The sequence below is a fragment of the Molossus molossus genome, unplaced genomic scaffold, assembly GCF_014108415.1.
Source record: "Molossus molossus isolate mMolMol1 unplaced genomic scaffold, mMolMol1.p scaffold_m16_p_17, whole genome shotgun sequence".
In the NCBI taxonomy this organism is placed as follows: Eukaryota; Metazoa; Chordata; class Mammalia; order Chiroptera; family Molossidae; genus Molossus; species Molossus molossus.
Window position 1 is genome coordinate 67,595,301 of NW_023425352.1, and position 14,449 is coordinate 67,609,749.

Below are 14,449 nucleotides of genomic sequence, written 5' to 3' on the forward strand. Positions count from 1 at the left end.
GTATATGAAGTCGTAATACTGAGCATCTATAAAACAGCTACTATGCAATTACACTCACTTGTAATCATTCAAGCAATAATCATCTTCGAGTTCCATGTTATTCCAAATTAAGTGTTGTTGACAGATGGGAATACCTCAGGGAAAGGTTATAAAAAATGGTTAAAAATTCAATAGAATCTTCTAAAAAGTATGACACAAAGCTATATATGAAAGGAAAAGAATAATTAAGAAGGAGGAGAAATTAAACATACTTCTATATTGAATGCTGAGTGCTTAGCTAAAATTTACAGAATCACAGGTATTAAGGCATGGCTAAATGCAGATGTAGTCCAATCTAATCACTTTAGAAAAAACAGTATGTTTCAGTAACTCTCTGATCTTGAATCAAAGGGCTATGACATTTAAGGCCTAGAAGACAGTTCTAAATACTGTAAAGTACAATTCTCATTCAGTTATATTCACGGTTAAAAATATGCATGGGGATGGGTGAAATGGGTAAAGGCGGTTAAAATTACAAACTCCCGCCCTGGCCGGTTTGGCTCAGCGGTTGGAGCGTCGGCCTGCGGTCCTGAGAGACCCGGGTTTGGTTCCCGCTAAGGGCGCGTACCTCGGTTGCAGTTTGTCCCCGGCCCTGGTCGGTTGTGCGGGTGGCAGCCACTCGATGTGTTCCTTTCACATCGATGTTTCTCTCTCTCTCTCTGTTCCTCTCTCCCCCCCCCAACTCTACCTGAACAAAAAATGGAAAAATGTCCTACAAAAAATGGAAAAATGTCCTCGGGTGAGGATAAAAAAAAAAAAATTACAAGCTCCCGGCTATAAAATACGTTATAGGGATGTAATATACAACATGGTGACTATAATTAATAATATTGTGTTGTATATCTAAAAGTTGCTAAGAGAAATCTTACAAGTTTTCATCACAGGAAAACAAAACGTTTGCCCTGGCCAGGTAGCTTTCTTTGCTAGAGCGCCATCCTGATATGCCTGGGTTGCAGGTTTGATCCCTAGTAAGGGCACATACAAAAACCATCCAATGAACGCATAAGTAAAGGGAATAACAAATTGATGCTTCTCCCCACCCACCTTCTCTCTCTCTAAAACTCAACAAATAAATTTTTCAAAAATTAAAAAATAAAAACTTTTGTAACTATTCTGGTGGATGTTAACTAGACTTATTGTGGAGATCACTTTGCAATACATACAAATATTAAATCACTTGTACTACACCTGAAAAAATATGTCAATTATAGCTAAATAAAAAATATGGAACATTAAGTTTACTATCCTTAGGGGTATGTATTCTAAAAATCTGTTCCCAGAGTAACATGCCCACATGGAAGGATGATGTTGTGTGTGAATTTATTTAGTGGTTAAGATGGCATCTTTCACATCTCTTGTGAATGAAAAGGTCAATAATTTTGAAAAAGAACAACAGAAAACATAATTTCTGGTAAAAAACATTAATATATTAGAAAATTCCTTCCACCTCAGTGTTTGTATATGATTATAGTTACAATTGTATATTAATATGCTTTTTTTGGAGAACCTGAACACTAATTACAGAACAATTCAATCTTGGGGAGGGGGAACTATATTATAAACAATTTTCAATGCTAAAAATTATAGCCTGCAGGACAGTTTCTTTACATTTCTGTGATGTTAAAGGGATATTAAGGCAGATCCCACCCTGCAGCATAATTAAGTTCCCCTTCCGGCTGCACATTTGAATGCACAAGGACATCTGCACTGTCCTAACCAGAGAGTGAGCATTATCCACACACAGAACATTTCATGGACATTGATACTGATAAAAATCTTTTTCAAGCATGTCACATATCACCTTCTCCAATTACTTTTGCTTATGACACTATAAGTTAACTAGAATTAACAGTAAGTGCTATTTGCAAATATTTTCACACTAGTATTTTACTCATCACAGCTTTGTTTATAATAGTGAATAAATGGATAGGTGAAAATATCTCTTAAAGAAGACTGGGTAAATAAATTATGACAAATATATATTAAAGTGCCATCCACTTGTTAAACACCAAAAAAAAAAATTTGTTTAAAGGAAATATACCCCAAATGTTAAGAATAGATTCCATAGTTCTAGAGGCTGCAAAGTCCAAGGTCAAGGTTCTAGCAAAGTCGGTTTCATTCTGAGGCCCCTTCTCTTGGTTTGTGTGCATCTAACATTTTCCTGTGTGCTCACACACTTCTTTCTGAGTGTGCACAGAGAGAAGGGCAGCTTTCTGGTGTCTTCTCTTCTCTCTCTTTTTTTAAAAAAATTTTTTTTTCTTTATTGATTTTAGAGAGAGAAGGAGAGAGAGAGAAACATCGATGAGAGAGAACATCGACTGGCCACCTCCTGCATGCCACCCACTGGAGATCAGGCCCACAAACTAGGCATATGTCCTGACTGGGAATTGAACCAGCGACCTCTTAGTGCATGGGTCGATGTTCAACCATTTAATTCCATCAAGAGGGTCCCATCCTAATGACCTCATCTAATCCTAATAACAATTCAAGCATGTTTGCTTTCTCATTTTTATAGTTTTCACATAGATACATTTGTGTTGAGAATATGTTCATATCTGCATTTAGAAAATAAACCAGAATCAGTAGGACTTACGGTTAATTAAAGACAATGCTGAAACATAGTTCCCAACTCCCAGTATTTCCTCCCAAAACAGTACAGAACAAAAAGAAGGGAAATGACACAAAGAAACCATTTCCTTAGCCCTCATAACTTAACTTCAAAATCACTAGGAATAAAAAGGGACAATCACCCATTCCCAGTGCTGGAGTCTCATGCTCCTGACCTTGCAGGGCTCACTGAGAAAAATTTTAGAGAAGATGGAGGGAAGCAAGTGATGTTATATAGGTTCAACATAAAACCATCACAAATACCCTAGCCAGTCTGGCTCAGCAGTTAGAGTGTCAGCCTCACACTTAAGGGTTACAGGTTTGATTCCCTGTCAAGGGCACAGACCTGGGTTGCAGGTTCCATCCCCAGCCTGGCTGAGAGTCACCAATCTTTCTCTCTCTCTCCCCTTCCCTCCCTCTCTTCCACTCTATTAAAAAAAAAAAAAAAAAAAAATCAATGGAGCCCTAGCTGGTTTGGCGTAGGGACTGGAGTATCTCTCTGCAGATAGAAGGGTCTCAGGTTCGATTCTGGTCAAGGGGGTGTACCTGGTTGCAGGTTTAATCCCTAGCCTGGTCAGGGTTGTGTGGGAGGCAACCAATCAATGTGTCTCTCTCACACTGGCATTTCTCCCCCCCCCCCCCCCAGCCCGCGCACCTCTCCCTTCAACTCTCTCTAAAAAAAAAAAAAGGAAGCTCTGGCCGGTTTGGCTCAGCGGTTAGAGCATTGAACTGCGGACCAGAGAGTCCCAGGTTCGGTTCCCGCTAAGGGCATGTACCTCGGTTGCAGTTTGTCCCCGGCCCTGGTTGGGTCATGTGGGTGGCAGCCACTCCCCCCCCCCCCCCCCGCTCTATCTGAACAAAAAATGAAAAGATATCCTCGGGTGAGAATAAAAAAATAAAAATAAAACAAAATACTGTAAAAAAAAAAAAAAAAGGAAAAGTGAGCATGAACCCCCCTCAAAAAAGGCAGTGGAAAAATATCCAGGGGTGAGAACTAACAACAGCAAGAACAAAATCACAAAGAAGGAGGCCATTCTAAGTCTGAAAAGTCTACAAAGGGACTCAGGTAGATTAGAGCACTAACTACAGGAAGGGACTTTAAACCCAAGCAATTTGAAGGAGTTTGGGGTGCGGTGCGGGGAGGCAAAAAACAAAAGTGGAAGAGCATCTTTTAGTAATCTAGTAATCAGAGGGGAAAGGAATAAGGGGTAAAAATTCAAGAGTCCTAAAAGACAAAGGAGAATCCTAAACTCCCCCACATCACCACAAAACATAAAACATCAACTAAAATATCTGCACATTGCTATGCCAACAGGAAGAGAGCACCGTTACACAGAATCTGCAAAAACACCCCTACACCACAAATATCAACAATAGTTAACAAACCCTCCTAGAGTTCATAGTAACCACTAGCAAACAAAATTCCACACCTATCAACCAAGGTAAATTTTACCCAGAAAAATAAGCATGGAGAAGAAGAAAACTATAAGGCCACACCCCAAACTTACTCAAGCATTTGAAGATATTTAAGAAAAGTGTTTTGAATCCGAAATTCAAAAAGTAAGAACAGAGCCCTGGCTGCCCTGGCCGGTGTGGCTCAGTCGGTTGAGCGTGGTCTTGTGCAGAGACGTTACATGTTCAATTCCGGGTCAGGGCGCATGCATGCCCAGGTTTCCAGCTCAATCATGCAGGAGGCAACCTATCAATGTTTCTCTCACTTCATGTCCCTTCCTCTCTCTCCAAAATCAATAAAAACATTAAAAAAAAAAAAAAAAAAGTATATAGCCCTGGTTGATGTGGCTCAGTTGGTTAGTGCATGGTCGGTCCTATACACCAAAAGTCTGCAGATTCGATTCCTGGTCAGGACACATAACCAGGTTGTGGGTTCAATCCCTGGTCAGGCGCATGCAGGAGGGAATGATCCATGTTTCTCACACTGAGGTGCTGTGTTTCTTTCTCTCTCTCAAATCAATTTTTTTAAACGTAAATTTATTTTTAAAAATCAAGAACAGAAAACGTCCAAAAAAAAAAAAAAGGGAGAAATGAAAAAAAAAAAGCTGACTAAAAAAGATAGGCCAAGAAGGAATAATATTCACACTATCAAAGTTCCTGGAAAAGAAAAACAAAGCAGTGAAACAAAACTAATATTTAAAACTATAATCCTGAAAAACTTCCAGAAATAGAAAAAGACCAAAAGACTTGAATTTACACTTTGAAAGGATCTACTAGGTACCTAGGAAAATTCACCCAGAACTATTTGATTTCAGTGATAAACATAAAAATCCTCAACAGTGACACACACACACACACACGTACGTGCACACACACTAACTTATAAAGCAAACAAATTACACTGGACTCAACAACAACAAAAAATCTGATGTTAAAACGGGCAAAGAACTTGAATAGACATTTCTCTAAAGAAGATATACAGATGGCCAATAAGCCTATGAAGAGATAGTCAACAGTATTAATCATCAAGGAAACGCAAATCAAAACTACTATAAAATATCACACCCATTAGGATGTCCAAATAGCAAGAAAAAAAAACACCTCAGAAAGTCACAAATGTTGGCAAGGATGTGAAGAAATTCAAACCCTTGTGCAGTGTTGGTGGGAATATAAAAGTATGTACCTACAATGGAAAACAGGCATCAAGGCTCTTCAGACATTAAAATTTAAATTATCATATAATCAAGATATTCTACTTCTGGTTATATATCAAAAGAAATCAGGATCTGGAAGAGATACTTGCACACCCATGTTCACTGGAGCATTATCCATAGAAGTCCAGAGATAGAAGCAACCAAAATGGTTATTGACATAAATGGATAAAGAAAATGCTATATTTGGACTTCCGGTCAAGATGGCAGGTAGGTAAACGCGGTATCGCATCCTCCCACAACCACATCAAAGTTACAACTAAACTACAGAACAACCATCATTCAGAACTACCTAACACCGAGCTGAATGGAAGTCCTACAGCTAAGGAATTAAAGCAGCAGCGACATGGAGACTGGTAGGAGGGGCGGAGGTGTGGACGGGCTGGTCCTACACCTACGTGTGGTGGATAAAAATCAGAAGGACACCTAGGCTGGGAAGGTCCTTCCTGAGGACTGAGGGGTCCCCATACCACACAAGGTGCCCCACTCAGGGTTCCAGTGCCAGGAAGAGAGTCCCCATAACTTCTGGCTGTAAAACCAGCAGGAACTGAGGCTCAGGGAGGCTGAGGCGGCTGGAGCACCAGGCAGCTCCTCTTAAAGGGCCCGCGCACGGACTTATCGGACTCTCTCCCTCTAAGCTTGGAGGGAAGGCAGCTCAAGGGGCACCAGAGACATACAGGGAAGAACTGAGCTGTTTGGCACTGGAGCGAGGGCTGGAGAGGGGGCTTTCTCCGGGACAAATGTGCTGTCAGAGGCCTTTGTTCCTTTGGTGAGCCCTTCCCTGGGGCGGCAGACAGAAGCCATATCTGGGACTCTAGCAACCTGGCTCACACTGTTTACCCCGCTCCTGTGATTCCCTGAGGCCCCACCCCGCCCCACCCAACTTTCAGGCCCACCCAACTTTCAGGCCCACCCAAGCTGTTGCCAGTTGCTTAACCATAGGATTGGCCTGTCTCAGATCCTGCTTCAGGTTTTCCTAAATTCTTTCAAACAAGCAGCATCTGGTCTCAGCTAGCCCCACACCACTCGTTAAGTAACACATAGACACAAACACAGGGAGGCAGCCAAAATAAGGAGACAAAGAAACAGGTCCCAAATGAAAGAACAGAACAAAACCCCAGGAAAAGAACTAAGCCAAATGGAGATAAGCAACCTAACACATGCTGAGTTCAAAATACTGCTTATAAGGATGCTCAATGCACTTAGTGGGAACCTCAGTGAACTTAGTGAGGGCCTCAAGAACATAAAAAAGGACCAGTCAGAAATGAAGGAGGCACTAACTGAAATAAAGAATAATTTACACAGATTCAAGAGTAGAGTAGGTAAAGCCAAGAAGCAAACCATCGATTTGGAATATAAGGAAGCAAAAAACACCCAATCAGAACAGCAACAAGAGAAAAGAATCCAAAAAAATGAGGATAGTGTAAGGAGCCTCTGGGACAACTTCAAGCGTGCCAACATTCGCATCTTGGGGGTGCCAGAAGGAGGAGAGAGAGAACAAGAAATCAAAAACCTATTTGAAAAAATAACGGCAGAAAACTTCCCTAACTTGGTGAAGGAAACAGACATACACATCCAGGAAGCACAGAGAGTCCCAAACAAGATGAACCCCAAGAGGCCCACACCAAGACACATCATCATCAAAATGCAAAAGGTTCAAGACAAAGAGAGAATCTTAAAAGCAGCAAGAGAAAAGCAGTTAGTTACCTACAAGGGAGTTCCCATTAGACTGTCAGCTGATTTCTCAAAAGAAACTTTGCAGGCCCGAAGGGAGTGGCAAGAAATATTTAGAGTGATGAAAAGCAAGAACCTACAACCAAGTAGGTTCTGCAACTGTGTCCTGCAAAGCTGTCATTTAGAATCAATGGCCATAGAAAGAGTTTCCCAGACAAGAAAAAGCTAAAGGAGTTCATCACCACCTAACCATTATTATATGAAATGTTGAAGGGTCTTCTTGAAGAAAAAGATAAAGTACATATATGAACAAAGAAAATGGCAATGAACACATAGCTATCAACAATGGAATCTACAAACAAAATGAACAGGCAGAACAGAAACATTCTTATAGATACAGAGAACATTTTGTTGGTTGCCAGATGGGAGGAGGGATGGGGGAATGGGTGAAAAAGGTAAAGGGATTAAGAAGTACAAATGGGTTGCTAGATTGACAAACCTCAAAGGGAAGGGGGTTGGGAAGAAATAAACCAAAGAACTTATATGCATATATGCATAACCAGTGGACACAGACAACAGTGTGGAAAAAGGCAGGAGCGGGGGCGTGAGTGGGGAGGAGGGAGAAAAATGAGGAACATCTGTAATATATTCAACAATAAAGATTTTAAAAAATCTAAATAAAAGTATTTCATAAAATAAAATGTTTCATATAAAGTCCCCTTTAAGAAATGAGAAAAAGAGAAAATTAAACCCAAAGTAAGCAGAAACATAATTAATAAAAATCAAAACAGAAATCAATGAGATAAAACAAATCAGTGAAAGCAAAATCTTTAAGAAGTCATTAAAATTGAGGATTGATTTTTTTAAAAGAATATGCAAATTGCCAATATTATGAATGAGTGACATCACTACAGATTCTACTGATAGTGAAAGGATAATAAGGAAATATTATAAACTCTACGCCTATAAAATTCAACAACTGATGAACAAAATCGTTGAAAGACAGAAGATACCCAAACTCATTCAAGAAGAAAAGATAACCTGAATAGCCCTGTATTTACTAAAGATATGGCTTCATAGGTGAGGATATAATACCAATTCTATTGTCTTCCAAAAAAATTGCAGAAGAAATAATCCCAATTCATTCCATGAGAACAGTATTTATTACCTTAATATCTAAACCAGACAAAGACATAAGATAAAACCAATATCCTTCATGAACATACACAGATATATTCTACACATTTTTAGCAAAAAGAATTCAACAACATATTAAAAATAAAGCATGATCAATAAAGATTAATTCCAAGAACTCTGGCTTAATATTTTAAAAACCAATTAATGTAACTCAACCTTTAAACGTAAAGATAGAAGAAAAATTTTGTGAACTCAGATTGGACAAAAATTTCTTAGATATAACATCTATATCCATAAAATAATTTTGATAAATTGGAGTTCAGCAAAATTAAATTTACTACTCTTCAAAACACACTGTTAAGAGAATAAAAAGATAAGCCACAGCTTGAGAGATAATCTCAGCAAAACCTTTATCTAATTTAAGACCTATATTCAGAATATATAAAAAAAATTCTCAAAACTCAACACCAAGAAAACAAACAATTTGATTTTTTTTAAAATGGGTAAAAGAGTTGAATACGCCCTTAACAAAGAAAAAGAAGAATATATATGGTTGGCAAATAAGCTCATGTAGATGTTCAATATCATTAGTCATTAGAGGTATTAAAACCACAGTAAGAGCCCTGGCTGGTTTGACTCAGAGGTTGGAGTGTTGGCCTGTGGACCAGAGTGTCCCGGGTTCGGTTCCCGCTCAGGGCATGTACAAAAAAAAAAAAAAAACACAATGAGATATCACTATAAAATAAAACCTTAATGAGATATCACGACATGCCTATTAGAATGACTACGATTTAAAAGACTGATCATACCAAATGTTGGCAAGGACATGAAGAAAAACACTCTTTCAAGCTTCCCCCAGCTGCATCCTCTTTCCTCTACCCAGGGGTAATCACCATTCCAAATTTGGTGTAAATCATTCCTCTGCTTTTTGTTATTGTTACTGCTTTACTTCTTAATATGTGGTATTATTTCTTTTGCCCCCTTCTGACTTTTAAGGAGTTATATAATTGATCCCTTTATCATTACAAAATGCTGTTCTTTGTCTCTTCTTACAGCCTTTATTTTAAAGTCTATTTTGGGTTTTCTAAAAAAAAAAAAGATGAGGGCAGGCTGGACTGGAGGGAGGGTGAGTGCGTGAGAGAGTGAGCGAGTGAGCGAGTGTGAGAAAGAGTGTGAGTAAACGTGAATGTGGACGACCAAACTCGTGCAGTACAGAAATGTGCAGAAGGTTCCTGTGCTGTGGACGGGGAGCAGCCAGCTATCGCAGTAAGCAGCTCTTCAGGGCATTTCTCCCTGTGCTGTGGGGAGGTCTCGCCATTTTGGAAGATCCCAGGTCCTCCCTGGGAGGAGGCAGTAAAAGTAACTAGGGCCCAGCAACCTGAGCCCACCAGTGCACGTGGCACCATTGGACCAGTGGGCCCCCCGTGTCAACACAGATCAGTGCACAGTAGAGGAGCTGTCAAGGTGCCTGCTGCAGAAGCCGCAGACAGCCGGGAGCCCAGCACCATCCCCCACAGTAGCAGCCCAATCAGAGTCAAGATATACCCCAAGCAACAGAGGTTCGGGAGCAGATATCCATCTCCAGGCAACAGAAGCACAGATCAGCAGCTGAGACCCATCCCCAAAAGCTTTAACAGAGGCTGAGCAGCAGCTGAGCCCCACTGGACAGCATCACTCCCCAGCCACCAGCAGCGAGACCTGGGGCTCCATCAGGGCCTGTGCTACCCAGTTGCCCACAAGAGCAGTGGAGAGCCAGGCTCCAGAGGGACCAATGCAACCCAGCTGCCCACAAGATCGGTGGGGAACCGGGGCTCCAGAGGGGCCTGTTCAATTCAGTTCCCCATAGGATCTACAGGAAGCTGGGGCTCCAGAGAGGTCTGTGCAACCTGACTGCCCATAAGCCCATAAGATCTGTGAGGAGCTGGGGCTCCAGAGGGCCCTGTGCAACCCAGCTGCCCACAATATCTGCGGGGAGCCGGGGCTCCAGAGGGACCAGTGTGACCCAGCTGTCTACAAGATTGGTGAGGAACTGGGGCTCCAGAAAGGCCTTTGCAACCCAGCTTCCCGTAAGATCTGTGGGGAGCCAGGGCCCAAGAGAGGCCTGTACAATCCAGCTCCCCAAGGGATCAGTGGGAACCAGGGCTCCAGCAGGGCCGTGCGACCCAGCTGCCCATGGGACCAGCTGGGAGCTGGGGCCCCAGAGGGGTCTGTGTGTCCCAGCTGCCCACAAGACTGGCGGGAAGCCAGGGCCCCAGTGGAACCTGTGTGAACCAGCTGCCAATGGGACCTGCAGGGAGCTGGGGCTCCAGAGCAGCCTGGGCAACCCAGCTGCCCACAGTGCTGGCAGGGACTGCGGCTCCAGCAGGGCCTGAGCAATACAGCTGCAGGTGGCACCAGCAACCAGTGGGGAACACAGCTTCAGAAGGGCCCACATGATCCAGCAGCAGCACCTACCAGGGCACACCAATACTAGTCCCCAGTAGTCAATCCTCCAGGACCCACAGCAGGCAAGAGGCAACACACAACAGAACAGTCTGGGAGGCACCGCAGCCTTATTTTATATACAGTAAGCTGCCTACACACCCCAGGATCCTTCACCAGGTCTAGACCTACCAGATGGCTAAAATGGGGAGACAAAGAAACAACACCCAAAGGAAAGAAAAAGAGGAATCACCAGAAAAGGAACTACAGGAAATGGAAGAAAGCAACTTGTCACATAAAGAATTCAAAGCAATGATTATAAGGGTGCTCAAAAAATTTGGTGAGAATTACAAGCAACTTAATAAGAATTATGAAGAGCTCACTGGAAACTACTTTAGCTTGAAAAAAGAGGTAGAAGCTATGCATAAAAATCAAGAGGAAATCAAAATTACATAGCTGTAATGAAAAATACCTTAGTAGGGTTCAACAGTAGATTAGAAGAAGCTGAAGACCAAATCAGCGACTTAGAAGATAGAGTAGAAAAAAACACCCAAATAGAGCAGCAAAAGGGAAAAAAAATTAAAAAGCAGGAGAAGAGTGTAAGGGAGCTGTCGGACAAAACAAAATGTAACAACATTCCCATTATAGTGGTACCAGAAGGAGAAGAATCAGAGAAAGGAATACAGAACCTGTTTGAAGAAATAATAACAGAAAATTTCCCTAAACTGGAAGGAAAAATTCACACAAGTCCAGGAAACAGAGATTACCAAGCAAGATGAACCCCCAAAGACTCACAGCTACACTTCATAATAAAAATGGCAAACATTAAAGACAAAGAATCGTTTTCTTTTTTTAATTCAGTCTCCGTAGAGATTGTCAAAAATTGTCAATGCCAACTATATTTCAAGTCGTCATGGAGGGGTATTGGGAAAAGTTTTCAATTAGCAATAATCGTACCTCGGATAAACCTCATTGGCTACGATACTGCCACTGTGCAAAGCTCAAAGAAAGAATCTTAAAAGAAGCAAGAGAGAGACTGAAAGTTACCTACAAGGGAGCTCCCGTTAGACTGTCAGTTGATTTCTCAATAGAAATGCTGCAGGCCAGAAGGGAGTGGCATGAAGTGTACAAAGCAATGCAAAGCAAGACTACTCTATCCAGCAAGGATATCATTCAAAATTGAAGGAAAAATAAAGAGTTCCACAGATTTAAAAAAAAAAAAAAAGCTAAAGGAATTTACCACCAGCAAACCAACACTATAAGAAATGCTGAAGGGACTGTTGGAAGAAGAAGAAGAAGAAAGAGAGAGAGAGAGAGAAAGAGAGAGAGAGAGAGAGAGAGAGAGAGAGAGAGAGAGAGAGAGAGAGAGAGGAACACAGGCATAAAATTACAATGGAAACTAATAACTATCTATCAGTAATAACCTTAAGCCCTGGCCAGTTTGGCTCAGCGGTTAGAGCGTCGGCCTGAGGTCCAGAGAGACCCGGGTTCGGTTCCTGCTAAGGGCACATACTTCGGTTGCAGTTTGTCCCTGGCCCTGGTTGGTCACGCGGGTGGCAGCCACTCGATGTGTCCCTTCACGTCAATGTTTCTCACTCTCTCTCCCTTCCTCTCTCTCCCTCCCATTCTATCTGTACAAAAAATGGAAAAATATCCTCGGATGAGGATAAAAAATAATAATAATAATAATAACCTTAAATGTAAATGGCTTAAATGCTCCAATAAAAAGAAATAATGTAGCTAACTGGATAAAAAGCAGGAGCCATATATATGCTGTCTACAAGAGACCCACCTCACAACAAAAAACTCACACAGGATGAAAGTGAAGAAATGGAAAAAATTTTTCCAGACAAATGGAAATGAAAACAAAGCTGGTGTAGCAGTACTCTTATCTGACAAGATAGACTTCAAAACGAGGGCCATAATAAGAGACAAAGATGTTCACTACATAATATTAAAACAATCAATCCAACAAGAGGATATAACCCTGGTAAACATATAAACAGCATATACAGGGGCACCAAAATATATTAAAAAAAACTTCTGAAGAACTTCAAGGGAGAGATCAATAGCAATATAATCATAGTGAGTGACATTAACACCCCACTGACACCACTGGATGGATCTTCTAGACAAAAAATTAACAAGGACATAGAGTCCTTAAAAGACGAACTAGATCAGTTGGACTTAATTGATATTTATAAAACATTTCACCCCAAAGCTGCAGAATATACATTCTTCTCAAGTGCAGACGAGACACTCTCAAAGACAGATATCACGTTAGGACACAAAGAAAGTCTCTACAAATTCAAGAAGATTGAAATCATACCAAGCATCTTCTCAGATCACAATGGCATAAAACTACAACTCCATTACCACAAAACCATTCAAACACTTGGATGCTAAATAGCATGTTATTAAACAATGAATGGGTTACTAAAAAAATAAAGGAAGAAATTAAAAACTTCCTGGAAACCAATGAAAATTAATACACAACAACACAAAATCTATGACACGCAGCAAAAGCAGTCCTGAAAGGGCAGTTCATAGCACTACAGGCCTACTTCAAGACACAAGAAAAATTCTTAATTGACTTTCTAACCCTACAACTTAAATAACCAGAAAATAAACAAAAAGAAAAACCCAGAGCTAGTAGGAGGAAAGAAATAGTAAAAGTCAGAGCAGAAATAAACGACACAGAGATGAAAAAAAAACAATTCAAAAGATCAATGAATCAAAAAGCTGGTTCTTTGAAAAGATAAACAAGATTCATGGACTGTTAGCCAGACTCACCAAGAAACAAAAAGAAAGGACCCAAATAAACAAAATCAGAAATAAAAGAGGAGAGGTAAAAACTGATACCACAGAAATACAAAGAATCATCAAAACATACTATGAACAATTATACGTCAACAAATTGGACAATCTAGGTGAAATGGACAAATTTCTTGAAACACAGTCTCCCAAAACTGAATCAGGAAGAGATAGAAAACTTGAACAGACCAATAACAACGAAGTAAATTGAAGATGTAATTAAGAAACTCCCAGCAAACAAAAGCCCAGGCCAGGACAAATTCATAAGGGAGTTTTACTGAACTTTCAAAGAAGATCTAATACCATTCTCCTCAAACTATTCCAAACAAATTCCAAGAATATGGAAGACTTCCAAACTCATTTTATGAGGCCAAAATAAAACTAATTCCAAAACCGGATAAAGACACTACAAAGAAAGAAAACTACAGGCCAATATCCCTGATGCACACCTGTCAAAATCCTTAACAAAATATTAGCAAATCAAATCCAGCAATACATCAAAAAAATTATTCATCATGACCAAGTGGGATTCATCCCAGGGATGCAAGGATGGCACAATAGTCACAAATCAATAAATGTGATACACCACATAAACAAAGGAAAGCTAAAAACCACATGATCATATCAATAGACGCTGAAAAAGCATTGGACAAAATCCAGCACCCATTTCTGATTAAAATGCTCAGCAATGTGAGAATAGAGGGATCACATAATAAAGGCCATATATGAAAGATCTACAGCTAACATCATGCTCAATGACCAAAAACTAAAAGCATTTCCTTAAGAACAGGAACAAGAGAGGGTCGCCCACTTTCACCACTCTTATTTAACATAGTACTAGAAGTTTTAGTCACAGCAATTAGACAGGAAGAAAAAATAAAAGGAATCCAAATTGGAAAGGGGGAAGTGAAACTGTCATTATTTGCAGATGACATGATACTGTACATAGAAAACCCTAAATACTCCATCAAAAACCTCCTAGACTAAATAAATGAATTTGACAAAGTTGCAGAATACAAAATTAACATCAAGAAATCAATGGCATTCTTATATACCAATGATGAATTCACAGAAAGAAAAACTAAAAAAAGCAA

The 14,449-nt window shown here is 40.4% G+C and overlaps 1 protein-coding gene and 1 non-coding gene across 2 annotated transcripts in view; both read right to left on the reverse strand.

The window, feature by feature from the left end:
* ZFAND4 (zinc finger AN1-type containing 4) overlaps positions 1-14,449 on the reverse strand; it is a 98,322-nt gene that overhangs the window by 68,972 nt on the left and 14,901 nt on the right. The window contains exon 2 of the mRNA XM_036265423.1: positions 59-134. Within this exon, the coding sequence (XP_036121316.1) occupies positions 59-134 (76 nt within the window). The remainder of the gene's footprint in view (positions 1-58; positions 135-14,449) is intronic.
* Positions 11,403-11,543, reverse strand: LOC118632844. The gene has a single exon (XR_004960096.1). It is a non-coding gene; the product is annotated as a U4 spliceosomal RNA (small nuclear RNA).